Source organism: Hypanus sabinus, chromosome 5, assembly GCF_030144855.1.
Source record: "Hypanus sabinus isolate sHypSab1 chromosome 5, sHypSab1.hap1, whole genome shotgun sequence".
NCBI lineage: Eukaryota > Metazoa > Chordata > Chondrichthyes > Myliobatiformes > Dasyatidae > Hypanus > Hypanus sabinus.
The window spans coordinates 13,220,589-13,247,778 of record NC_082710.1 but is presented as its reverse complement, the minus strand read 5'-3'; the positions used below and the strand labels follow the sequence as shown (position 1 = coordinate 13,247,778).

General features: G+C 42.5%; 1 protein-coding gene across 2 annotated transcripts in view; it reads right to left on the bottom strand.

Annotated features, from left to right (window-relative positions):
• The window catches only part of atg10 (ATG10 autophagy related 10 homolog (S. cerevisiae)), a 217,639-nt gene that overhangs the window by 27,334 nt on the left and 163,115 nt on the right, over positions 1-27,190 (bottom strand). For both annotated transcript variants that reach the window (XM_059969386.1, XM_059969387.1), the window contains 2 exons: positions 19,679-19,814; positions 16,783-16,880 (listed from right to left, as the gene is read on the bottom strand). In XM_059969386.1, the coding sequence (XP_059825369.1) occupies positions 16,783-16,880; positions 19,679-19,814 (234 nt within the window). The remainder of the gene's footprint in view (positions 1-16,782; positions 16,881-19,678; positions 19,815-27,190) is intronic.

The window sequence follows — 27,190 nt, the reverse complement described above, 5'->3', positions numbered from 1 at the left end:
TACAAGGTTATCGGTTTACTTTCATAGCGCATGTAGGACGTTACTTACTTACTGCCTGTTATGTCGCTGGCATTTAGGACAGCAATGAAGGCCCTCCATCTTTGTCTGTCCATACCCTCACACACAAATGTAGAAGGTTTCTTCTTTGCTGTTTCCATGGCAATATTTTTTTCCAGTCAGGGTTGTTATCCGTGAGCTGAACACCCAAACCTGGAGGACCGGTGGACAACTCTTAGTCTGGCCTCTACCCTTTGACCTGTTTGGCATGTGTGACCCAACCAAGAACAAAGCACAAGGCCCTATCTCTAGCCAATATAGCTCTCTGGGTCATTGAGACACACAAGCTTCCAAACCCTACGGTAAGGTTGCGGTTCATTTGGAGGACATTGGATGTTGGGTTGATATTATTTACTCATTTAGAGATATAGCACAGTAACGAGCCTGCACCACCCTACATGACCAATTAACCTACTAACTAGTACGTCTCTGGACTGCAGAGGTACACCGGAGCAACCAGAGGAAACCCACACGGTCACGGGGAGAACATACAGACAGCGGCGGGAATTGAACACAGGTAGCTGGTGCTGTAAGTTATCTATGTCTAGATAACTTGATTCAAAGGTTAAAGGTTGGCTTTATTTGTCACATGTATATGGAAACATACAGTAAAATGCATTGTTTGTCTCAATGATCGATATAGTCCAAAGATTGTGCTGGGCAGCCCGCACGTGTCACCATTCTTCTGGGAACCAACATACTATGCCCACAACTTATTAACCCCAATTCTAATGTTTTTGGAATGTGGGAGGAAACCCAAATGATCACAGACAGAATGTACAAACTCCCTACAGACAGCGGCGGGAATGGAAATTGGGTCTCTGGTGATGTAAAGTGTTACGCTAACTGCTACACTACCTTACTGCTCCATCGTGATGGGGACGTGGAGAGGATGCCTTGAACGGGTGGGCAGCTCCGATGCTTGTAACGTAGAACAAGGAACGATACAGCATAGGCACAGGCCCTTTGGCCCACAATGTTGTGTCAAACTAATCAAATGTCCAACTAAATGAAACACTTTCTCCAAAGTTTTCTGATTAAATTCTGATCACAATTATTGAAAAGCAGATCTTGCAATAAGTCAGAAAGGAAGGTGCTATGAGACGGCAATAGTTATTGCCAGATATTGAAGGTTAAAAAAAAAGTCCAATTAATATTACTGTTAATGAGTCACAATACCAGTCATCCCTTGGTAATGAACTGCTTCCATTTTTTACAGATATCCACAAACTACCTTCCTCTGCAACTGACCCAGCACAAGATGCGGAATTGCTGCGTACTTGTTTTTACAGAAACGTGGCTCCAGGACAACATCCCATGTGCCATCAACTTTCAGGCCATGTCACTCAGGGACTTGTGATAATATTATTTTGTGACTGTATTCTTCTCTATCATAACTATATATGCTGTGTGTGACTGTACGTACTGTGTTCTGCACCGTAGTCCCAGAGGAACGTTGCTTTGTTTGGCTGTATACATGTGTATGGTAAAATAACAACACTACTTGCTATTACTATTGGAAAGGAGATACAAGAGCCTTAGGTCCCACACCACCAAGTTCAGGAACAGTTATTACCCTACAACCATCGGGCTCCTGAACCAGTATGGGTAACTTCACTCACCTCAACTCTGTTCTTAGTCTTGATAATTACCAGATTTTCAGAATTAGAATCAGGTGTATTATAACTGCCACATGTTGTGAAGTTTCTTTGTTTAGTTGCAGCAGTATAGTGCAATACAAAAATATTTTATAAATTATAATAGGAAATATATATATTTAAATTAAATAAGTAGTGAAAAGAGAGAGCAAAGATAATGAGGTAGTGCTATTGGGTTCATTGTCCATTCAAAAATCTGAAGGTGTTGTGTATTTAATGTTACAGCAATATTTGAGTAATCTTGTACATATATTGCTGGATTAAGTGTCCTTGTTTGTTTAAATAATTCATTACGGGTTATATGTAAAAATGCATGAATTGCATATGTCATCATGCTACTATGTGATACTTGCGTGCCTCACTTAAAGAAAACATGAAGTTAGACGGACAGTTCAGACTCCTATGTCTTCCTTTGAATTAGTTTAATGTTTTGAAATTACAAAACCTAACAGAAGGAGAGGAAACTGTTACTAAAAACGTTGAGAGTATGTCGTCAGTGTCCTGTGCTTCCCCCTTGATGGTAGTAATGAGAAACAATCATGTCTTTGGACAACATCAGATGAGCGGACATCTTCTGGGCCGGGTTGTCCAGGTCTCCAGTTTTATTGATGTAGCCTGAAAATGTTGTCCCAAAGTCACTTAGGGAGGCAGCATTTTCCACAGCTAATCTAACTAAATCTGCTCCAAGCTTATTTAAGTATTAGCTGCGAGGAACTTCAAATAAGGAAGTGTTAACTTAGGGCTGGGGGTAAAATCAAATGGTCCTTGAACCATATGGTCAACAAGATCAGAGATAATTTTCCAACCTCAACGTTGTTTTCATTCCTTATGCTGTATCCTTTGATTCCTTCAATTTCCAAAAATCTATGAAACTTAACTACTCATTGGTCATTAGATAAATTATCTCAGGTGGCTTTGCATTAATCACTCATTCCGACAGATGTTAAAGAAACAAATGTATCAAAAATACTGAAAAACAGCAATATCTGCCAATATCATCAAAGACAAGAAAGAACTTAGAAGATAGAACACTAGAGCCTAGTACAGGCTCCAATTCAAGATTAATCTAACCCTTCCCTCATACATAACCCTTCATTTTTCTAACATCCATATGCCTATCAAAGAGTTTCTCAAATGTCCCAAATGTATCTGCTTCTAACATCACCCCTGGCAGTGCATTCCACACACCCACCCACCACGCTCCGTGTAAAGAATTTACCTCTGACATTCCCCCTATACTTTCCTCCAATCATCTTAAAATTATGGCTATTGTATTAATCACTTATGGCTTGGAAAAATGTCTCTGGCTATCCACCCCATCAATTTCTCTTATTATCTTATTCCCATCTGTCATCATTTTTCATCCTCCTCCATTCTGAAGAGAAAAGATCTAACTCACTCAATTTTTCCTCATAGGACATGGTGGCATCCTGCTGAATCTCCTCTGTGTCCTCTCTAAAGCTTCCACATCTTTCCTATAATGGAGAATGAGGGGAGGTTTGATCAAAGTATACAAAATTATGAGGGGTAAATTAAAGACAGGGTAAATGCAAGCAGGCTTTTTCCACTGAGGTTGGGTTAAATTAAAATTAGAGGTCATAGGTTAAGGGAGAAAGGTCAACCACTTCAGGAAAACCTGAGAGGGAACTTCTTCACTGAGTGGGTGGTGTAAATGTGGAAAGATCTGTCAGCAAAAGTGGTGGATGTGAGTTTAATTTGCAACATTTAAGAGAAATTTGGTTAAGTACATGGACGGGTGGGGTTCGGAGGGCTATGGTCCAGTTGTGGGTCAATGTGACAAAGGAGAATAACTGTTCAGCATGAATTAGATGGGCCAAAAGGCCTGTTTCTGTTCTGCAGTGCTCTATTACTCTATGAATAATCAGATATCCTCTTCACTCCACTTCCTAAAATCATTACCATATATTTTGGTGCAGGGTATATTTTTTGACAACAAATGTAAAATTGAGGCAGAGTGTAATAAATATTATTAACCATTTAATCAGTGAGACAAGTACATGGTACAGATTTTTGGTATTACTTGCATAACGGGGTGAAAGGGCAAGCATCCATCCTATATTTCTGCTCTTTTACTACACCCAGTGGGATGTTTATAGACTGTTACATCCAGTCTGCTGCATGTTATTCACAGGGACTGCCCAGCACAATCATCACTGATTCTATTTGATGCAAACGACACAGTTCACTGCATGTTTTGAAGTACAGTACTGTGCACAAGTCTTAGGCAACCTAGATATTTTTTACATGGTTTTAGGTGGTGTGGCCTCCGCAGAGCCCTGATCTCAACATCTTCAAGGCTGTCTGGGACTACCTGGACAGATGGAAGCAAGCGAGACAGCCAAGGTCTGCAGCAGAAACGCGGCAAGTTCTCCAAGATGCTTGGAACAACCTTTCAGCTGATTCTCTTATAAAACTGCATGACAATGTATCTAGGAGGATTGATGTTGTTTTAAGGGCAAATCGTGATCACTCCAAATACTATACTGATCTGATTTAAAAACAAGAGAAAGTCTGCAGATGGTGGAAATCCAAAGCAACACACACAGCAGGTCAGGCAGTGTCTATGGAAATGAACAAACAGTCGATCTTTCCGTTAAATATAGATGCAGAATTAGGCCATTTGGCCCACTGAGTCTGCTCTGCCATTCAATCATGGCTGATCCATTTTTCCACTCCCCAGTCTTCCTCTGGTAACCTTTGATGCCTGGCCAATCAAGAACCTATGAACCTCCGCCTTAAATACACCCAATAACCTGGCCTCCACAGTTGCCTGTGGTAACAAATTCCACAAATTCACCAATGTCTGGCTAACGAAATGTCTCCATATCTGTTTTAAATGGATGCCCCTCTATCCTGAGGCTTTGCCCTCTTGTCCTAGACTCCCCCACCATGAAAAACATCTCTTCCACATCTACTCTGTCTAAGCTTTTCAACATTCGGAAAGCTTCAATGAGATCGCCCTCATCCTTCTAAATTCCAATGAATAGAAACATAGAGCTATTAAACATTCCTTGTATGATAACCCTTTCATTCCTGGAATTATACTTGTGAACCTCCTCTGAACCCTCTGCAATGCCAGCACATCTTTTCTTTGATGAGGAGCCCAGAACTGTTCACAATACCTCAAGGTGAGACTCACCAGTGCCTCAGTATCTCATCCCTGTTCCTGTATTCTAGACCTCTTGAAATGAATGCTAACATTGCATTTGCCTTCCTCACCACTGACTCAATCACCAAGTTAACCTTTAGGATGCTCTGTGTAAGGACTCTCAACCCTTTGCTTCTCAGATTTCTGGATTTCCTCCTCATTTAGAAAATAGTCTGCATGCTTATTTCTTCTACTGAAGTGTATGACCATGCATTTTCCAGCAATGTATTTCATTTGCCACTCTCTTGCCCATTCTCCTAATCTGCCCAAGTCCTTCTGTAGCCTACTTGTTTCCTCAACACTTCCTGCCCCTCCGCCAATCTCCGTATCATTTGCAAACTTAGCAACAAAGTCATCTATTCCATCATCTAAATCATTTATATACAGCATAAAAAGAAGCATTCCCAACATAACCCCTGCGGAACACCATTAGTGTCTGGCAGCCAACCAGAAATGGATCCTTTTATTCCCACTTGCTGCCTCCCAGCAATCAGCCAATGCTCTAACCATGCCACTAACTTTCCTGTAATACCATGGGCTCTTAACTTGGTAAGCAGCCTCATGTGTGGCACCTTGTCAAAGGCCTTCTGAAAATACAAATATACAACATCTGCTGCATCCTTTTATCTAACCTACTAGTGATCTCCTCAAAGAATTCCAACAAGTTCGTCAGGCAAGATTTTCCCTTTAGAAACCATGTTGACTCTACCCTATCTTGTCCTGTGTCACCAAGTACTCCATAGCTTCATCCTTAACAATTGACTCCAATACCTTCCTAACCTCTGAGTACAGGGTAACTGGTCTATAATTTCCTTTCTGCTGCCTCCCTCCTTTCTGAAAGAGTGGAATGACCTTTGCAGTTTTCCAGTTCTCCAGAACCATGTCAGAGTCCAATGATTCTTGAAAGATCATAACTAATGCATCCAAATCTCTACTGCTTCCCCTTTCAGAACGTTAGGGTGCAGTTCACCTGGTCCAGGTGACTTATGTACCTTTACGTCTTTCAGCTTTTTGAGCATCTTCTCGGGACTGAAAAGGAAGGAGAAGATGCCGGAATAAAAAGGCTTGGGGATGAGAAGAAGGATAGCTAGAAGGTGATAGGTCAAGCCAGGTTGGTTGGACAGATAAAGAGCTGGAGAAGAAATAATCTGATAGGAGATGAGAGTGGACCATAGGAGAAAGGGAAGGAGGAGTGGGCCTGGGGGCAGCTATAGGTAAGTGGTCAGAATGAGGAAAAGAAGAGGGAGGGGACAGGAAATTTTAGTTTTGTTTTTCACTGTTTACTACTCTTCAGGGTGGGGGGGGGGGTGGAGATCTGTCTCAACAAAAGGTGGTGTAAGGAGCTCCTTCCCTCTGCTAGCCTGCAGGCCGTGCTTGGGCAAGGTTTAGCACCTGCTTAACCACCCGATCAGGGTCATGTGAACATGGGTGCAGGTGGTGGATGGTCGTATGAGCAACTGGTGCATATCACAAGTCCTGGTTATGCGACCACTGACGCCAGGTAGACAATCTCTGAAAGGTATTGGTAATGGCTAGAGTCACCCATCTTGCAAAGACACTGCCCAGAAGAAGGTAAAGACAAACCACTTCTGTAGAAAATTTGTCAAGAACAATCATGGTGATTTTTTTGAAATTTAGAACATTTTCATTTCAATATTTTTGAAAGCATCTTCACCGCACAGAAATCAGTACATGTCCCTAAGACTTCTGCGGAGTACAGTATATGTGACAAACAGAGCCGATCTTTAATCTTTGTTTGTTAAGTTACTAACTGAAGATGTAGCAGTGAGAATTACCTAGCTAAACCGACCAGGGTACAAATGTCAATCATCGCCAACGTCATCCTCAATTCGCTATGACACTGTTTCGCAGCGAATTGTTCAAAGTAAATTTATTAGCAAAGTACGTATATGTCACCATATACTACCCTCAGGTTCATTTCCTTGCCGGCATTCATGTAGAACAAGGAAATACAATAGAATCGATAAACAACACACAAAGGCTGACAAACAGTGTGCCAAAGACAAGCTGCAAATACAAAAAATAACAATAATATTAAATGAGGAAATAAATATTACTGAGAACTTGAGTTATAGAGTCATTGAAAGCAAGCCTGTAGGTTGCTGAATCAGTTCAATGTTGGGGTGAGTGAAATTATCCCCGCTGGTTCAGGAGCCTGATGGTTATAGGGTAATAATTGTTCCTGAGCGTGGTGGTGTGGGGCCTGAGGCTCCTGTACTCCTTGTAGTGTGCTCCATGGTGGGCAGGGCTTTGTGTCTGATGGATTGACCACTTTTTGCAGGCTTTTCCATTCTTGACGTTTCCATACCAGGCTGTGATGTGACGACTCTCCAGTGTGCATTAATATAAGTTTGTCAGAGTTGTAAATGACGTGCCAAATCAGTGCAAACTTCTAAGAAAGTAAAGGTGCTGCCTTGCCTTCTTTGTAATGGCACTTCTGTGCCGGTTCCAGGACAGATCCAATGATATGATAATGCTAAGGAACTTACAGTTCCTAATTGTGAATCATGTGCCACGTTCAGTTTTACATATATCAAAGAAAAGAGACTATTCAGCCCATCAAGTCTATTCTGGCTGTCAAACAGTGGTAGATGCTGCCTACCTACATCAACCTCTTTCCTGCAGAAGGTAAAAGGGCAGTCAGAAAGGGGAATGGAAAAAGAGAGAGGAGAGAAATTGTTGGAAGATGGAGAAATTGATGTTCAGGTTGGAGGCTACCCAGACAGAATATGAGGTGTTGCTCCTCCAACCTGAGATTCTATTGTATTTCTTTGTTTTACTGTGAATGCTTGCAAGAAAATGAATCTTAGGGTAGTATATCGTGATGTATACACACTTTTATAATAAATTTACTTTGAACTTTGAGTAGCCACATCGTGGCAGTAGAGGAGCCATGTACAGACATGTTGGTATGGGAATGTAAGGTAGAATTAAAATGGGCGCCCATTGGGAAAGAACTGATTTTGTTTCGGGTCATCTTCTCGCAGAAGTGGTGTGTGCAGTTGGCTGGGACAGTAGATCTCACAATAAGTAACTACAGCGCAGAGTTTCTCATGCTCAGTCTCTGAGACATGCAATAAGATACTACACGATTATTGCACTACTCAATACATCCCACTGCTGGAAGCTATTTCCTCATTAGACAAAATTATTTGTTTGTGGACCCTGGTGCGCAAGTTCACTGGTCTTTACAAAGTTCTCAGCTGTACAGTAAAACAAGTTCCATTGTTTATCTGGAGAGGCGATGTGTTCATTCTGATGCAGGTATTTAGTCAGATAAATTATAATTAAGCAAAATAAGGACATTGTTCCTGCAATATAAGAAGCAATTCTTTTTTTAAAAAAAGATTAGCTTTATTTGTCACATATGTATTGAAATATACAGTGAAATGCATTGTTTGTGTCAAATCAAATCAGCGAGGATTGTGCTGGGCAGCAACACAACTTACCAACTCCAATCTGTATGCCTTTGGAATAATTCCATTAAGACCATAAGGTATAGGAGCAGAATCAGACCATTTGTCCCATCGAGTCTGCTCCACCAGACTCTATTGTTCTAAGATAAGGGGCCCAAAGCTGCTCACAATACTCCAAGTGAGGCCTCACCAGTGCTTTATATAGTCTCAACATTACATCCTTGTTTTTATATTCTAGTACTTTTGAATTGAATGCTCAGCCTGCAAATTAACCTTTGGGAATCCTGCACAAGGACTCCCAAGTCCCCTTACACTCAGTTTTTTGTATTTTCTCTTTATTTAGAAAATAGTCAACCCTTTTATTTCTTTTACCAAAGTGCATGACCATACACTTCCCAACACTGTATTCCATCTGCCACTTCTTTGCCCATTCTCCTAATCTGTCAGAGTCCTTCTGCAGCCTCCCTATTTCCTCAAAGCTACCTGACCCTCCACCTATCTTCATATCATCTGCAAACTTTGCAGCAAAGTCATCAATTCCATTGTCCAGATCATTAACATATAACATAAATGGATTAGTCACGACACAGACCCCCGTGGAACACTATTCACTGGCAGTCAGGCAGAAAAGGCTCCCTTTATTCCCATTCTTTATCTCCTGCCAATCAGCCACTGCTTTATCCATGCTGGAATCTTTCCTGCAATACCACGGGCTCACAGATTGTTAAGAAGCTTCATGCATGGCACCTTGTCAATGGCTTTCTGAAAATCCAAGAACAGCACATCAACCAATTCTCCTTTGTTTATCCTGCTTGTAATTTCTTCAAAGAATTCCAACAGATTTGTGAGGCAAGGTTTGCCTTTGAGGAAACCATGCCGACTATAGCCTATTTTATCAGGTGCCTCCGTGTACCCCAAAACCACATTCTTAACAATCGACTCCAACATCTTCCCAAACACTGAGGCTAGACTAACTGGACTATAATTTCCTTGCTTCTGCTTCCCTCCCTTCTTGAAGAGTGGAATGACACTTGCAATTTTCCAGTCTTCTGGAACCATTCCAGAATCTAGTGATTCTTTACAAGTGCCTCCACAATCTCTTCAACCACCTCTTTCAGAACTCTGGGTTGTACACCATCTGTCCAGATGACTAATCTACCTACAGACCTTTCAGTTTACCAAGAACCTTCTCTCCGTTAATGGTAACTTCACAGACTTCATGGCCCCAACACTTGGAACTTCCACTATACCGCTAATGCCTTCTAGTAATGCAAAATACTTTCAGCTTGTCTGCCATTTCCTTGTCCCCCATTACTACCTCTCCAGCATCGATTTCCAGGGGTCCGAAATCCATTCCAGCCTCTCTTTTACACTTTATGTATCTGAAGAAAGTTTTGTTATCCTCGTTAATATTATTGGCCAGATCACTTTTGTATTCCAGTTTTATCCTCTTAATGACTTCTTTAGTTGTCTTCTGTTGGCATTTAAAAGCTTCCCAATCCCCTAACTTCCCACCCATTTTTGCTCTATTATCTGCCCTCTCTTTGGCTTTAATGTTGGCTTTGACTTCTTTTGTTAGCCATGGTTGTGTCATCTTGCCTTCTTCCTCTTTGAGATGTATATGTCCTGTGCCTTCTGAATTGCTTCCAGAAATTCCAGCCATTGCTACTCTGCCGTCACCCCTGCTAGTGTTCTTTTCCAATCAAGTCTAGCCAGCTCCTCTCTCATGCCTCTGTAATTCCCTCTACGCTTTGATGGATGTGGAAGAAAACCGGAGCATCTGGATAAAACCCATGTGGTCAGAGTGAGAATGTACAAACTCCTTACAGACTGCAGCGGGAATTGAACTCTGATCTTACAGCTGGCATGGTAAAGCTACCCGCTTCACTGCTGTGCTGCCTGCATCAGCAGGAAAATAAGATGACATCAACTTGATTGTCAAACTGACAAAATTATGCTGAGCAAATTAGTCCAAGCCGTAAACAGAATCACATCGAACAGAATGAAGATCTTCTATCACATTAATAATTTGCAAAGTTGAATTTGTCATACATCTATAATTAAATAGAAATAAGTGAACCTAAAATACACATTTTTGAAAGAAAAAAATGTATTCATTTTTTACAACCAGACCTTTAAAAGCAATGATTGAGAGTGTTCTTGGGGTCCAAGTCCATTGCTCCCTGAAAATGTATATACAGGTTAAAAGAGTAATAAAGGAAGTATGTGGTATGCTTATCTTAATGAGCCAAGAAATTAAGTTCAAGTTATATTGCAGCTTTCTAAACCTCCAGTTAGGCTGCATCTGGAGTACTGTATTCAGTTCTGGTCTCCCTGTTACGGAAAGGGTGTGGATGCTTTGGAGAGCATGCGGACGAGGTTCGTCAGGATGTTGCCTCGATTAGAGGGCGTGAACTGTAAGGAGAGACTGAACAAACTTGGGCTGCTCTCTCTGGTGCTGTGGAGGTTGAGGGGAGACCTGATAGAGGTTTATAAGATTATGAGAAGCATAGACAGAGCAGACAGACAGTATCCTCATCCCAGGGTTGAAACGTCTAATACCAGAGGGCATGCATTTAAGGTGAGAGGGGATAATTTCAAAGAAGATGTGAGGGGCAAGTTTTTTTTTTATATACAGAGTGGTGGGTGCCTGGAATGGGCTAGAGGTGGAGGCAAATACAACAGAGGATCTTAGGCTCGTGAATGTGCAGGAAATAGAAGGACATGCACATTGTGTAGGCAGAAAGGTTTAGTTTGGTTGGGTATTTGATTACAAATTTAATTAGTTCGATTGCAACATCTAAGGAAAGCTTGGATAATAACATTGACGGGAAGGCTATGGTCCAAGTGTGGGCCAAAGGAGCTAGGAAGACTAACAGTTCAGCATGGTCCAGATCAGGGGCTTCCAACCTTTCTTATGCTGGGGACCCTGCCCATCAACAGAGGGGTCCGTGGACCCCTGGTTGAGATGGACCAAAGGGTTCATTTCGGTATTATAGTGCTCTATGACTCTAGTTAGGCTCAACCTTGTGGGCCAAAGGGTATGCTCCTATGCTGTACTGCATAGGTCCTTCCAGCCCTTTGATCTACACCGCCCAGCAACCCCTGATTTAACCACGGGACAACTTACAATGACCAACTAGTTTACTAACTGGTACATTTTTGGACTATGGGAGGAGATCATAGCACCTGAACAAAACCCACACACACTCCACAGGGAGGATGTACAGACTCCTGTCTGAGTTTAATTCCAAGCTCCAGCACCCCAAGCGGTAGCAGCAATGCGCTAATCTCCGCTGAATGCTACACCACCATGGCACATTCAGGATTTCAGGAGTTAGTCATTTTCAGTTAGCAATTGAGTTGCCCTGCAGCACTTCAATGGTTAATAATTTTCAGTTCACATCTGAGCTGCCCCTCTGTGTGTGAACAGATCCTGCCAGGTGTGGTAAATTGGCGTCATTATGAGCCACCAGGAAATGCCCATAGAGATCGCTAGTAATGTTCCAAGAGTCTCATAAAACAGCTGTGTGTTGTAATTGATTTACAGTATTTAAAACGAGAGCAGTTCAGGCAAGTGACTGGATGTTGGTACACATAAAATGGATGAGTGATGACTTTAGGGAGATTCCCACTGAGACGAAAGCCAACAGACAGAAGATCAGATAGACCATCAGGAAACTGAATGGAGTAAGTGTTGTTCATTTTCTCTGTTGGTTTGTTAATAATGTAACTGACATGACTTGGCGATAATTACTCATCAAAGGAAAATCCATGCTATTGACTTCATCAAACAGATTTTACAATGAGGCTTGAAAAATTATCATTCATTCATGTAAGTTAGGCTATGATTTTATATTCTGAAAACACAGGTATAATCAAAAAGGGATCTAGTGCTTTCCTGGCATACATAATGAATAAATTCTGTTTGGGCTTTCAGTTGGGTACAGGTATCGATTTTTAATTGATGTGTCAATGACAAACTCTGCCATCTTCATCAGGGATGATACCTCCTGATTGGTTAGTCTTCATCCAATCAAGATTTATAAGACCATGAGATATAGGGGCAGAAGTAAGGCATTCGGTCCATTGAGTCTGCTCTGCGACTCAATCATGGGCTGATCCAATTCTTCCAGTTATCCCCACTCCCTTGCTTTTATCCCATACCCTTTGATGCCCTGGCTAATCAAGAACTTATCTATCTCTGCCTTAAATGCACCCAATGACTTGCTCTCCACAGCCACTCATGGCAACAAATTCCGCAAATTTACCACCCTCTGACTAAAGTAATTTCTCCACATCTCTGTTCTAAATGGATGTTCTTCCATCATGAAGGATCCTCCCCCATTCTCCTGAACTCCAGGGAACACAGCCCAAGCTTTCCCACCTTGTTTGCAATGGAATTCTAGCTCTTACTGAGAGCAAGACCATTGTCTTTATTAAAATTCTTTTTCTCTGGTTTAATTTCAATGGCTTCCTTCACCAGGCAGTCCTAAGAGTCATTGGCATGGCCCAATGGTTTCAGATTTGGACAACTGTCCACATCTGAATTATTTAGATAACTGGAAGCCACAGTAGCATAGCAGTTATGGTGACGCTTTTACAGTTTGCAGTATTCCAGAGTTTGGAGTTCAGTTCTGGCGCCATCCTGTATGACTTTCCATGGAATGCATGGGTTTTCCCAGATGCTCTGGTTTCCTCACACAGTCCACAGACATCCTGGGTAGCTTAATTGGTCATTGTAGATTGTCCCATAATCAGGTTAGGCGGCGTAGGCCGAAGGGCTGGAAGAGGGCCTACTCTAGGCAGTATCACTAAGTAAATAAATAATGAAGACCACTCTTCATTCATTTTTACTTCATTGTAAACGGTTAATTAGCTCCACATATTACAGCAATGGAGCGGCAGAAGGCCACTATGAAGCTGGTATTGTCAAGCACAAGTGGTTCAGAACAGAGAGGAGCCTTTTGCCCGCTGAACCCTCCCCTTCGTATCCATGCCAACCCCTCTGTCCATCTGCATTAAGTTGGATAGAAAGGACCCTCACATGCTTTATTGATGCATCATGGAAATCATCTTATCTGGGTGCATCACAGCCTGGTATGACAATTACTCTGCATGTGACCACGCAGCTGTGGACACTGCCCGGCACATCATGGAAACCAGCCTCCCTCCAAGGGCTCCGTCTACATTTTTCTCTGCCTCAGCAAAGCAGCCAGCATAATCAATGACCCCACCCACCTGGAAATTCTCCCTCCCCCCTCCCGTCAGGCTGAAGATATAAAAGCCTGAAAGCACAGGCCGCCAGGCTCAAGATCAGCTTCCACCCCACCGTTATAAGAATTTTGAATGGTTCCCTGCTACAAATAGATGGTACCAGGGAACCATTCAAGAGTTTTATAATAATCTTGATCTTATGATTTGCCTCATTATAACCTTGCACCTCATTGTCTACTTGCACTGCGCTTTCTTTATAGCTGATACACATTACTGGAACTGCTTCGTTGAGCACCTCCGCATCATCCACCAAAAGCAGAACTACCCGGTGGCCAAACGTTTTAATTCCAACTTCCATTACGTTCCAATTTGTCTGCCCATGGCCTCCTCTTGTGCCAGATGAAGCCACCCTCAGGGTGGAAGAGCAACACCTTACATTCCATCTGGGTAGCCTCCAACCCAATGGCATGAAAATCAATTTTTTCTTACGATAACAAAAAAATTTCCATCCCCCTCCTCTCTTCTTCTATTCCTGACTCCATCTTCTTAACTCCTCTCACCAGCCTATCACCACCCCTTGGGTCCCCTCCTATGGTCAACTCTTCTCTCCTATCAGATTCCTTCTTCTCCAGTCCTTTACCTTTCCTACCCTGGCTTCACCTATCGCCTTCCAGCTAGTCTCCGTCCCCTCTCCGCAGCTTCTTATTCTGGCAACTTCCTCCTTTCCTTTCCGGTCCTGAAGGAAGATCTTGGCCCAAAACATCAACTGTTTATTCATTTCCATAGATGCTGCCTGACCTGCTGAGATCCTCAGGTAGGTAGGTGTGGGGGGGTGGTGTGTGTGTGTGTGTGTGTGTATTTGTTCCTTTATTGTTTACCTTGTTCTACCTCAATGCACTGTGTTGTAACAATTTGACCTGTATGAACGGTATGCAAGACAAGCTTTTCACTATATGTACATCACTACACGCGACGGTAATAAACCAATTTCAATTTGATTTTTGTGCCGTCAGCAAACATGGAAAACCTTCTCCAAGAAATCAATAGAAGACGCTAATTTTGTTTGATTCACGGGCTTCTCAAAATGACTAGATAATTCTTCCTCAACCTTCTAGCATCTTGCCAACAAGAGATAAAGTAAATTGTCTTATGGTCTTAACGGGCTCACTTCTCATTACTAGCTTTGGGGAGGAGGTATAGGGGCTTGAAGATCCTCAGTCAATGATTCAGGAAGAGCTTCTTCCTCTCTGCCATCAGACATCTGAACGCATGAACACTAACTCATTATTCTTTTTACACAATTTAGTTTTTTTCTAATTTATCGTTTTTGTACTCAAATGCCATACAAAATCAGTATTAGCTTGTTCTCCTCCCCTTTCCCCTTCCTTCTTGATCTGACTTCCCCCCCCCCCCACTTCCTTTTCCTGTGAGACTAATGAATACCCTGCCACCACTAAGGTCTCGTCACCAGGACAGCGAGCTCTTTACTGTTTGCCTGTGCTGCACACATTTTGTATTATATGTTATTAAATTATTTATGGTAATATTTGGTTTTATGTGCGGTGTGTGTTATACGTGTTTGGATGCACCGTAGTCTGGAAGAACATTGCTTCTTTTGGTTGTATATATGTACAGTCAGGTGATGATAAACTCGAACATGAATTTCAGCTTAACCTCTTATGTCACCATTAATGCAGTGGATAAAATTTCTGTGACTAGCATGTTTATAGAATCGTACATTTCCTGAACCATTCACTTTCACATGTGGAGCTAATGGCCACATAGATCCCATATGTGACTCCATGCTCTTTTGGGAATTCTGCCAAGGAATAAAGCATTTTGTCCTTTCACTGGAAGTCTCAGTTCCACTGGGGATGTGCTAAAGATGTTTCCACTGGCGAGCGCTAGGTTAAGGGTAAGTCAGTAAGGTTATTCTGTTGCTGTTTGTTGGAACACTTTAGGATACGGGTTCCCAACCTGGAGTCCATGGGCCCCTCAATTAAGGCTAAGGGGTTCATGGCATAAAAAAGGTTGGAAAACCCTGCTCTAAATGTAATGACAGCCACAGGCAGGAGAACAGGAAGTGGAGTCAAATAAATTATTTGCAATAACTAGAAGACCTTAGACAATGCTAATGTTCATGTCTGGTAACATCTTCTGATCTCCATCTGAGGCATAGAACATAGTACAGTATATAGAACAGAAAATGTTGTGCCAAACTTTAAACCCACTCCAAAATCAGTCTAAATCTTTCCATCCCATGTACATGCATAACCCTCCATTTTTCTTTCATCCATGTGCCTATCATAAAGTCTCTTAAATGTCTCTAATGTACCTTCCTCTACTACCAGACCAGGCAGTAGGGTCCATGCACCCACAACACTCTGCATAAAGAGCTTATCTCTGACATCCCCCCCATACTTTCCTCTGATCACAATAAGTTATGCCCTCTTTTATTTTTATTTTATTGAGATACAGACAAAATTGCCCCTCTGGTCCTTCGAGCCAGGCCACCCGTTAATCTCTCAATTTAATCCCAGCCTAATCATGGTACAGTTTGCAATGACCAATTAACCTAGCAACCGGTAAGATTTTGGACTGTGGGATGGAACTGGAGTACCCAGAGGAAGCTCATGTGGTCATGGGGAGAATGTATTTGCATTTCTGCCCTAGGAAAAGATGCTGACCATCCACTCGATCTATGCCTCATCATCTTAGGCACCTCTGTCAAGTCACTTCTCATCCTCCTTTGCTCTAAAGAGGAAAGCCACAGCTTGCCCAGTCATTCCTCCTTAGATTGCATCCAGTTAAGTCTTCGCTGCACCCTCTTTAAAGCTTTCACATCTTTCCTATAACGAGGCAACCAGAAATAAACACAATATTCCAAGTGCAGTCCAACCAGAGTTTTAGAGCTTCAACGCTACCTCGCGGCTCTTGAACTCAATCCCGTGACTAATGAGAGTGAACACACCATACGCCTTCTTAACAACCCTCTCAACTTACAAGGCAACTTTGAAGGATCAGTGGACGTGACTCCCAAGATCCCTCTGCTCCTCCCCACTGCAAAGTATGCCGCCTTTAATACGGTACTGTGCCATCAAATTCGACCTTCCAAAGTGAATCACTTCACACTTCTCCAGATGTTAGCCAACCTGAAGTGATCAATAGTTCATTTTACTCAAATTTCCAGCTGATGTGGAAAACTAATTTGAACTAGTTTTCTTATATAAGTATGATTGATTACCTGTTGTGTAATCGTTTCCCAAGGTCCCTGTGAAAGACTTTCTTGGTAACAATCATGAACACTTTCCCAAATTTCCTTCAGAGTAAGAGGTCTTCCATCTAGAATTTAAACAAAATAGGAAGTTCTATTATACATGCCAGTTAGTAAATTACCAGATAGGTTGATTTTGGGTTTCATTCCCTGGAGCATAGGAAAATGAGGGGAGAGTTGATAGAGGCAAACAAAATTATGAAGGGTTTAGATAGGGTAAATGGAAGCAGGCATTTTCCATTGAGGTTGGGTGAGACTAGATGGGCTGAATGGCCTGTTTCTGTGCTGTAGTGTTCTATGACTCCATAAGGGTGCACAGTTGAGATTTTCTTGTCCATAACTTAACAATAACAAGTTGAAATCTCTATGAAATCAGTTATAATTCAAAAGTTCTCATATTGTTTCGGAATATTTCAATTTCAGTGTTTTCAGTATAGGCAAACATAGTATCAGAAACTTTCTTAAGGCAAGGAAGAGAAAGGCTGTAAGATTTGATCTTAGAAATGGATAAATTGTACACGAGCAGCATAGCAGTGTAGAGACCAACATAATGCCTTACAGAGCCAGTGATCAGGGTTCAGTGGTTGCTGCTGTCTTAAGGAACTCGTATGTTCTCCCTGTAACCACCTGGGTTCCTTCCTGGTGCTCTGGTTTCCTCACGCATTCCAAAGATGTACGGATTAGCTATATTGGCGCTGAAAGCATGCCCACACGTGTGGGTTGCTCCCAACACAGACAATACATTTCTCTGCATGTCTCAATATTTCAATGTGCATATGAGAAATAAAATGAATCAAATTGAAACTTTAACCAAAATAGCATGAAAATGCCTAAGAGTACAAGGTTAATATAGCTATTATCAGTACTGAAACAGATACTAGGTCATAATATTGGTGTCCTGGAATGAGCGCAGAGGAAATTTCAACTATGTTGTCAAGTGGGGATTTTATTTATTGGAATCTAAGAGAAAGATGGGTGATCTTCTCGAGATGTATAGAATCACAAAGGGAAGAGCTAGTCTTTTTCCCAGTTCTGATGAAGTGACTCACACCAAAACAATGACTCTTAGTTCCTCTTTATAGAAGCTGCCTGACCTGCAGAGTTCCTCCAGCATCGTGGGCGTGTTACTCCAGATACCCAGCAGAATCTCTTGTGTCTTTTCTCCTCCAGGGTTAAACTGAGAGGGGTGAGATTTAATAGGAACCTGAGTGCCAACCTTTTGCCCCAGAGGGTGGTCAGTACAGGGAGTGAGCGGAGGCAGGTAATCCTATCCATTGATGCTGCCTGACCTGGTGAATTCCTCCGGCATTTTGCGTGTGTAGCTTTTGAGTCCAAAACTGATATAGCACTGTGTGATAAGGTGAATGGAGAGGAGAAAGGAGCCAGGAAATGTTGAGTGCAGACATGGGGAAGAGAAAGAGGCCAAGAGGGACAAACAGAGAGGTGCAGAAGAGAAAGAAGCCCAGAAAAAAGTTTGGATGGAGAAGTAGGCAGCAAGAATGGAGAGAAAATTAGAAAAACCTTACAAGAGAATAAGCCCATAAGACAAAGAAGTTGAATTAGGCCATTTGGCCCATTGAGTCTGTTCCGGCATTATCATGGCAGATTTATTATCCCTCTCAAATGCATTCTCCTGCCTTCTCCCATAAACATTTGATGCACTGATTAATCAAGAACTTAAACTCTGTCTTAAAGTATACCCAATGACTTGGCCTGCACAGCTGCCTGTCCTAACGAAATCTACAGGTTCACCACTCCCTTTTTTCTCATCTCGGTTCTTTATTCTGAGGCTGTGTCCTCTGGTTCTAGACTTCCCTCATTATAGGAAACATCCTCCCCACTTCCACACTATCCAGGCCTTTCAATATTCGATAGGTTTCAATGAGATTCCCCTCATTCTTATTCCAGTGACTACAGGCCTAAGGCCATCTAATACCGCCTTAGATGTTAACCCTTTCATTCCTGAGAGTATTCTTGCTTTTGTATTCCAGTCCTCTCGAAATGAATGCAAACATTGCACTTGCCTTCCTTACCACCGACTCAACCTGCAAGTTAACCTTCAAAAGGGATGTGTATATTAAAATGGGGAAAGGAAAGTTTTGTACAACTGCAGCAAGGACATGGTCAAAGCCAAATCAAGAGAAAGAGACACAGGCTGAAGAAGTGGGAGATTATAATCCGTTCAAGTATATGAAAGTTATTCTGTAGGGGAGACATGTAATAGAGGAGTGGCTTAAAATGATACCAAGGAGCCAGGCAAGCCGAGAGAATTTGATCAGAGGGGAATAACGTAGAACATGAACACTACAGCATAGTACAGGCCCTTCAGCCCACAGTGTTGTACTGACCTTTTAACCTTCTCTATGATCAATCTAATCCTTCTCTCTTACACAACCATCCATTTTTCTATCAAGCATGTGTGACGTACTAGCCTCTACCAACACTCCTGATAGGGTATTCTGAGCACTCACCACTGTCAGTAGAAGAAACCTACTTCTGAGAGTCTCCTTACACTTTCTTCCACCCATGTTAAAAGTATTCCCTCCGATATTTGCCATTTCTGGCATGGGAAAGAGTCGGATCAGATCCAGAGCCACAATCATTTTGTTCTCCGTTATATTCGTGTACTGAAGAGTGACAATAAACAATCTTGAATCTTGAACAACTCTAGCTGGCTCAGTCTTTCCTCATGAGACACGTTCTCTAATCTCTAATGCTCTCTGACATGAGGACTAGAAACGGTTGAAAGATAATCAGCTATGAAGCCAATATGTTAAAGTAGGAGAAAAAAAGAGTCCAAAACATTTTGTGGTTAAATGTGAAGTTAGCTGAAGCTTAAATTTCACTTTTATTGAGCATGACATACCTGAATAACAAGCTCTGAAATACAACACAGGTGCCTGGTAGCTACTGGAGTAGACAACATGGTACTCATATCGAACCAATTCGGACGTTGTGACCTGGGCTTCCTCGGTATCTTCACTAATGTTTTCCACGTTACCCTGAAAATAAAGATAAAACATCGCTTATTCTGCCAAAACTTACACTATAATTCCAAATTCTGATAATTGAGTGATAAAACATTGCTGAAGGCAAAATATTACAATATTTTATATAAATTTATCATACAAAATATTCTGACCAGGTGCTTTGCATAATTTCATCCAGCTGTTTTCATTACCAAAAACAACTAATTCTAGCCTATAATTAGGTTTAACAAAAATCAAACATAAAATCACCCTCACATTCCAAAGACACATGGGTTAGGGTTGGTAAGTTGTGGGTATGCTAAGTATGGCAACATTTGCAGTTGCCCCCATCACATGCCCAGAGTGTGTTGGTTGTTGGTGCAAAATGATGCATTTTTCTGTATGTTTCAATGTACATATGATACTTAAAGTGAATCTTATGAATGCTTTTTGCTTCACAATTGCTTTCCACTCATACAAATTTATACAAAGTTCTTTGTTAAAATCTGATTCTGGGCTGTCAAGGAAAAAGCAAAAACATAGTTAGATAAAACTGGGAAAGAAACAAAATTCAAAAACCTGTCACCAGAATAGAGTACTTTACAAAACATCACTTAGTTATTTCCCCACCTGGGAGAGTAATTCCTGCAAGGTCAAAATTGGGAAGATGACACCCAAAATTAGCCTTAATTTGTCACCATCAATTTACCTTTAAATTTCCTGCCAATCAAATTAACTATAATTTTCAAACAATTGGGGTCCAAGGAAAACACAAAACTACCACATATTCCTTTATTAAGTATGAAAATTGAAATTTCAAGCCATCCAGCATTCATTCATGCACATTAAGCACAGAGCTTTTAGAAACATGTGGAAGCTTTTCAATTTATAATCTTTTTCTTAATGATGTCACTCAGACTTACTCAAAGACACAGATTATACATTTAGTGGCCTCTTTATTAGGTACACCTGCTCGTTAATCCAAATATCTAATCAATCAATCATGCGGCTGCAACTCAATGCATAAAAGCATACAGGCATGTCAAGTGGTTCAGTTGTTGTTCAGACCAAATATCAGAATGGGTAGGAATTGTGATCCAAGTGACTTAGAGCATGGAATGATTGTCCGTGCCAGACAGGGAGGTTGGAGTATCTCAGAAAATGCTATACTGATCTCCTGGTATTTTGTGGACAACAGTCTCTGGAGCGTAGAGAGAATGGTGTGGAAAACTGAAAACAAAGCATCCAGTGAGTGGCAGTTCTGGAGGTGAAAATACCTTGTTCATGAGAGAGGTCAGAGGACAATGGCCAGACTGGTTCAAGTTGTCAGGAAGGTAGCAGTAACTCAAATAACCACACGTTACAACAATGCTGTGCAGAAAACTATCTCTGTGCGCACAGCATATTGAACCTTGAAGTGGATGGGCTACAAATGCAAATGACCATGAACCTCCATTCAGTGCCTACTTTATTGGGTGCAGGAGGTACTTAATAAAGTGGCCACTTAGTGCACATATACTGCAGGTTTAAGTGTAAAAATCCACTTTCGTTAATTTGTCACAATGCTTGCTTCACATCTTGTGCTTGATGAGCTGAGACTCATTTTAACAAATTCATGGTCTTTGTCCCCACCTTAGTCCTCAGCCCCCATTGCTCACTCAGCCCATTGCCTGGATCTGAACAAGATTATCAATGAAGCTGCATTATCAAAAGACTTACAGGTGCTGAAAACATGACTTAATAAGAGTCATGCCAGGAATATTCAGAAGGTCAGAGAGCGTCTGAAAGAGATCCTGGAAGATTGGAAATTCATGAAAGTAACTTCACTACTTTTTAGAAAGAGGATAGGAAACCATATCCTACTTAGACTAATACCTCTCTCTTGGAAAACACTGAATTCCATTATTAAGGATGCAATTTGATCAAGGGTGAAAGGTGAAATGTTTATGAAGAACATGAGGGTGAGTTTCTTCACTCAGAGGGTGGTGAGAGCGTGGAATGAGCTACCAGTGCAAGTGGTGGATACGGGGTCAATTTCGACTTTTAAGAGAAATGTGGATAGGTACATGTGTCAGAGGATTATGGCTCGGGTGCAGGTTGATGGGAGATTAATGGTTTGGAATAGACTAGATGGGCTGAAGGGCCTGCATCTGTGCTGTAGTGTTCTATGACTCTGACTGATCGCAGTTAATTTACAAACTTGCACAAACGGAGTTAATGTGGTTTATGAAAAGCAAACTACATTTGACAAATTTTTAAGAGGTCGTTGAGAAAGCAAAAAAAAAAGAGCAAGGGGAACAGGCAGATGAACCCACATTTTGGATTTCCAGAAGAATTTGATAAGGTAAAACAGTAACTGGGTAGTTGCACCAAGTTCACAAGGAGTTGGAGGTAACAGATTAGAACGGGCAGGGCACTGAAACAAACTCCAAGTACAGGAGTAGTGCTTGGATTGGCAACCTGTAACTAACAGTTTGTCCTCGAGATCTGTGCTGGAGCCCCAATCTATACTGATGACTTGGACCAAGTGTAAACGCAGTGACCGCTTTATCAGGTACCTCCTCTACCTAACAGAGTGGCCACTGTGTGTACGTCTGTGGTCTTCTGCTGCTATGGCCACTTCCTTCAAAGTTTGACATGCTGTGTGTTCAGAGATGCTCCTCTGCATGCCACTATTGTAACGCATCGTTATTTGAGCTACTGTTGCCTTCCTGTTGGCTTGAACCTATCTGACCTTTAACAGAACTGCCACTCATTGGATGCGTTTTTTGTTTAATGATAAGGCTTCATAGCATAAAAGAAGTTGGGAACACCAGAGACTGTTGTGTGTGAAAATCCCAGGAGAACAGAAGTTCCTGAGATACTCAAACCACCTCATCTGGCACCAACAATCATTCCATGGTCGAGGAACGACACATTTCTTCCCCATTCTGATGTTTGGTCTGAACTGAACATCCTGACTGTGTTTGCATGTTTTTATGCATTGATTTGTTGTCACATATTTGCATTAATGAGCAGGTGTACTGCTGAACCTAATAAAGTGGCCACTGAAGTGTCTGGTCAAAGGTGAATTAGCATGTCATTAGGAATGCACAAACAAATATGAATAGGCTTTATGATTGAGCAAGAACCCATAAATACTACCTCACTACTTTGCTATTTGTTTGTTCTACTTATTTTTTATATTCCTCATTCTAAATGTTTAATGTATATTGTGTGAATTGCACTGTACTGCTGCTACAAAATGACAAACTTCCTGACACTTGTCAGTGATAACAAATCTGATTCTGATTCTGATCTGGCTGGGGTGGACATAGAAAGGAAGTTTGGTAGGCGCTGGTTTGGAAGCACAAGTCACGAGGCCCTCCCTACGAGGGCTGCCGTGGTAAGGGACAGAAATAGTGAACCCAGCCGTTCATTCCCGTAACTGAGGAGACGGGCCAAAGGCTTGCACAGGGGAGCAGAGATGAGAAGAGGCAGGGAGAAGGCATTTGAGCCTGAAGGAGATTGCAGATAATGCTGATGTGTCTTTTTGTTTTTTTTCGTTTGGCTTAACTGTTTAAATATAGAAAGTCATTAGGGATATCACCGGATTATGTGTTTATATAATTGTCATTGATGCAACTTAAGTGATTTTAGTAAAGCTGCTTCTTCCTTTTAATTGCACACCACTATTTACAGTGGATGATTCAAGCTTTGACTTAATCTACTAATTTTGGGATCGTTACACTGTACAAAATGCTTTTCACTTTTTAGCTAATAGACCTGTACTGCAGATAGTTAACTCCCACATTCTCTCTACCAGAGATAGTTAACTCCCACATTCTCTCTTCCACAGATATTTAACTCCCTCTATTCTCTCTACCAGAAAGTTATTTCCCTCCATTCTCTCTTTCACAGATCACCTAGTCAATTGTCAAAGTCATTGAAATTTATTATCAAAGTACATGTATGTTACCATATACAACCCTGAGATTCATTTTCTCTCAGGCATTCACAGTTGAATAAAGAAAGACAATAGAATCAATGAAAAACTACACATAAAGACTGACAAATAACTAATGTGGAAAAGATAAACTGCAAATACAAAAAAATAACTAACTATAATTTAAATTTATTTAAATAATAAATTACGGGGAAGAGGTGCACACACTCCTGTTTACATCAACTGTGTCAGAATAAGGACCATTCAGGACGGAGATGAGAATTAATTTCTTTACCTAGGATGTTATGAATATTCAGAATTCGCAGCCCAGGATGACTCTGGAAACATTACTGAGTATAGCAGGACAATAATTAATAGGGTTAATCCTGTTCCTGTGTCCCAGAGCACCTCCTCAGAGTGCAACTGTAAAATATATCCAACTGATGATCCGTGGCCGTGACTCACATATTGATTAAAAAGCTGTAATCTGTAGATAGTCATGAAAAAGATGCTGGTTCAACAAAATCAAAAAGTAAATTTATTATCAAAGTACATCTTTGTCACTATACACATCTCTGAGATTCTTCTTGCAGGCATTTACAGGAAAATAAAGAAATGCAATAGAATTTATAAAAAGGAAACTATAAATAACAAAAACTGACAACTGACAATGAGCAAAAGAAGGAAAACCATGCAAATAATTAAAAAAATTAATAACTAATACTGTGAACGTGAGTTGTCAAGCCCTTGAAAGTGAGTAGGTAGGTTGTGGGATCAGTTCAGAGTTGAGATGAGTGAAGCTATCCACACCAGTTCAGGAGCCTGATGATTGCAGGGTAATAACTATTCTTGAACCTGGTGGTGTGAGGCCTTAGGCTCCTGCCCATTGGTAGAAGTGAGAAGATAGTATGGCCTGGATATTTCTTCGGGCCAAGCCTTGTGGTCTAGTCAGCATGCAGTGAGACTGTGAGGAAGGACAGGCAGATGATAGGGCAAAATTGCAGTCAGTGTGATGAGCTGCAGTGTAATAGAGGCACAAGATTGAAAAGGGTGAAGCTGTTATATTTGGATGCATGCAGTATACGAAAATAAGGTAGATGATCTTGCAGCACAGTTAGAGATTGGCTGGTATGAGGTTGCGGGCACCGTTGAGTCACGGCTGAAAGAAGATTATAATTGGGAGCTTAACATCCAAGGATATACGTACATTATATCGAGAGGACAGGCAGGAAGGCACAGGAGGTGGTGTGACTCTGTTGGTAAAAAATGAAATGAACTCCTTAGAAATAGGTGACATATGCTTGCAAGCTGTAGAATCGTTGTGGGTGGAGTTAGGAACTACATGAGTAAAATGACTCTGATGAGAGTTACATACACGCCTCTGAATAGTAGCCAGGACGTGGGTTACAAATTACAATGAGAGATTGAAAATGCATGTCACAATAGTCATGGGGGATTTCAATATGCAGGTAGATTGGAAAAATCAGGTTGGTGCTGATTTTGGATCTCAAGAGAGGGAATTTGTAGAATGCCTACAAGATGGTTTTTTAGAGCAGCTTGTGGCTGAGCCCACTAAGGGATCAGCTATTTTAAATTGGGTTTTGTGTAATGAACCAGATTTGATTAGAAAGCTTAAGGTAAAGGAATTCTTAGGAGGCTGTGGTGAACTATGTGCCTGTCGGGACACGCCCCTGCTGACTGCTCCTGTGGCTCCTCCCACAGGCCCCTGTATAAAGGAGATCTGCGGCCTGAAGATCAGCCTCAGTCTCCAGGACCTTGTATGATAGACACTCACTCCTGGTTCCTTCTTCCAGTCAATAAAAGCCGATATCTCGCCTACGTCTCAGTGTGAGTTATTGATGGTGCATCAATTTTATTGACTGGAAGTTTTAAAACATGGAACCCGTTTTGCGTCCGGACCGGTTGGATTTGGACCCTCAAGACCCTGACGCAGCTCTCGCTTTTGAACACTGGCTTGCATGCTTCCAATCGTACTTGGCGGAGCTTCGTGCGACTGAACCCGCCGTTATGCACAGAATCCTACTCTCGAGGGTCTCCTCCAAAGTTTACTCCTTTATCCGGGACCTGCCGACCTACGAAGGGGCACTGGACGCCCTCAAACGACAGTACCTGCGGCCGGTGAACACCGTCTACGCAAGACATCGCTTAGCTACCCGGCAACAGCGGCCTGGCGAATCGTGCGCTGAGTTTCTCCGAGCACTACAGACACTCGTCCGAGCTTGTGACTGCAAGACGCTCACGGCAGAACAGCATGCGGAGCTGCTGGTGCGAGATGCCTTTGTGACGGGACTGAGGTCAGTGTACGTGCGCCAGCGACTGCTGGAGAACTCGGATCTTACCTTAAGCTCGGCGATAGAGAAGGCCAACGCTCTAGAAGCTGCGTGGCATAACGCCGACGCTGTCCAGTCGCGCGATTCCCCGCCGGTTTCGTGGACGCCTCAGACCCCGCCACCGCCGGCTCCCGGGAGCGAATTCGCCAACGCTGCCGCCAGTCGCGATTCCACGAGCTCCCCGACCCAGACCACGGCTGTGGCCCGTAAGAAACTCGTGCTTTGTTATTTCTGTGGCCAAAAGAAACATCCTCGACAACGCTGTCCAGCGCGAGAAGCGACCTGCTCCAGCTGCGGAAAGCGGGGCCACTTCGCCAAGGTCTGTAAGTCTCAGCCTCGAGCGGAGTGCAGCGCTGCGGGTGAAACGTGGGGGCCGCCATCTTGCATGCCGGGATGTGGGCGGCCATCTTTGTCGACGTCAGCACGCCCCGCCCCCGATCCTCGGATGCTAACCGGGTACCCCGGATGTGAGCGGCCATCTTTGTCGGCGTCAGCATGCCCCGCCCCCGACCCTCCGATGCTGACCGGGTACCCCGACGGCGATCCAACTCTGGCCACTGTGACTCTCGACCAAAGCGCCCCACACCAGCTTGCAAGATCCATGATGGACATCCAGGTGGAGGGGCATTGGACTGGATGCCTGTTTGACACGGGCAGCACTGGGAGTTTTATTCACCCGGACACAGTGCAACGCTGCGGACTTGCAACGCGGCCGGTCAGTCGGAGGTTCCATTTGGCCTCTGGGTCGCAGTCCGCAGACATCCGGGCGGGTTGTGTAGCAACTTTGGTGGTGCAAGGCACAGTATATCGGGACTTTGAACTGCTGGTCATGCCTAATCTGTGTGCACCTGTGCTATTGGGGCTGGACTTCCAGAGCCATCTCGAAAGTGTGACTATGGTATACGACGGGCCCCTCCCACCACTCACTGTCAAGAATCCTCAGTTTTGTGGGACTTCTTCACATACCCCGCTACTGACCACACACACACACGGACACACACATCCCATCCAGAACCAGGCCAACAGCTGCGCTACCGACACTTGCAGCCTCTCCACTCTCAAGATCCCTCCCCCACCGCTGTTCGCCAACCTGACCCCCGACTGTAAACCTGTGGCAACCAAAAGCAGGAGGT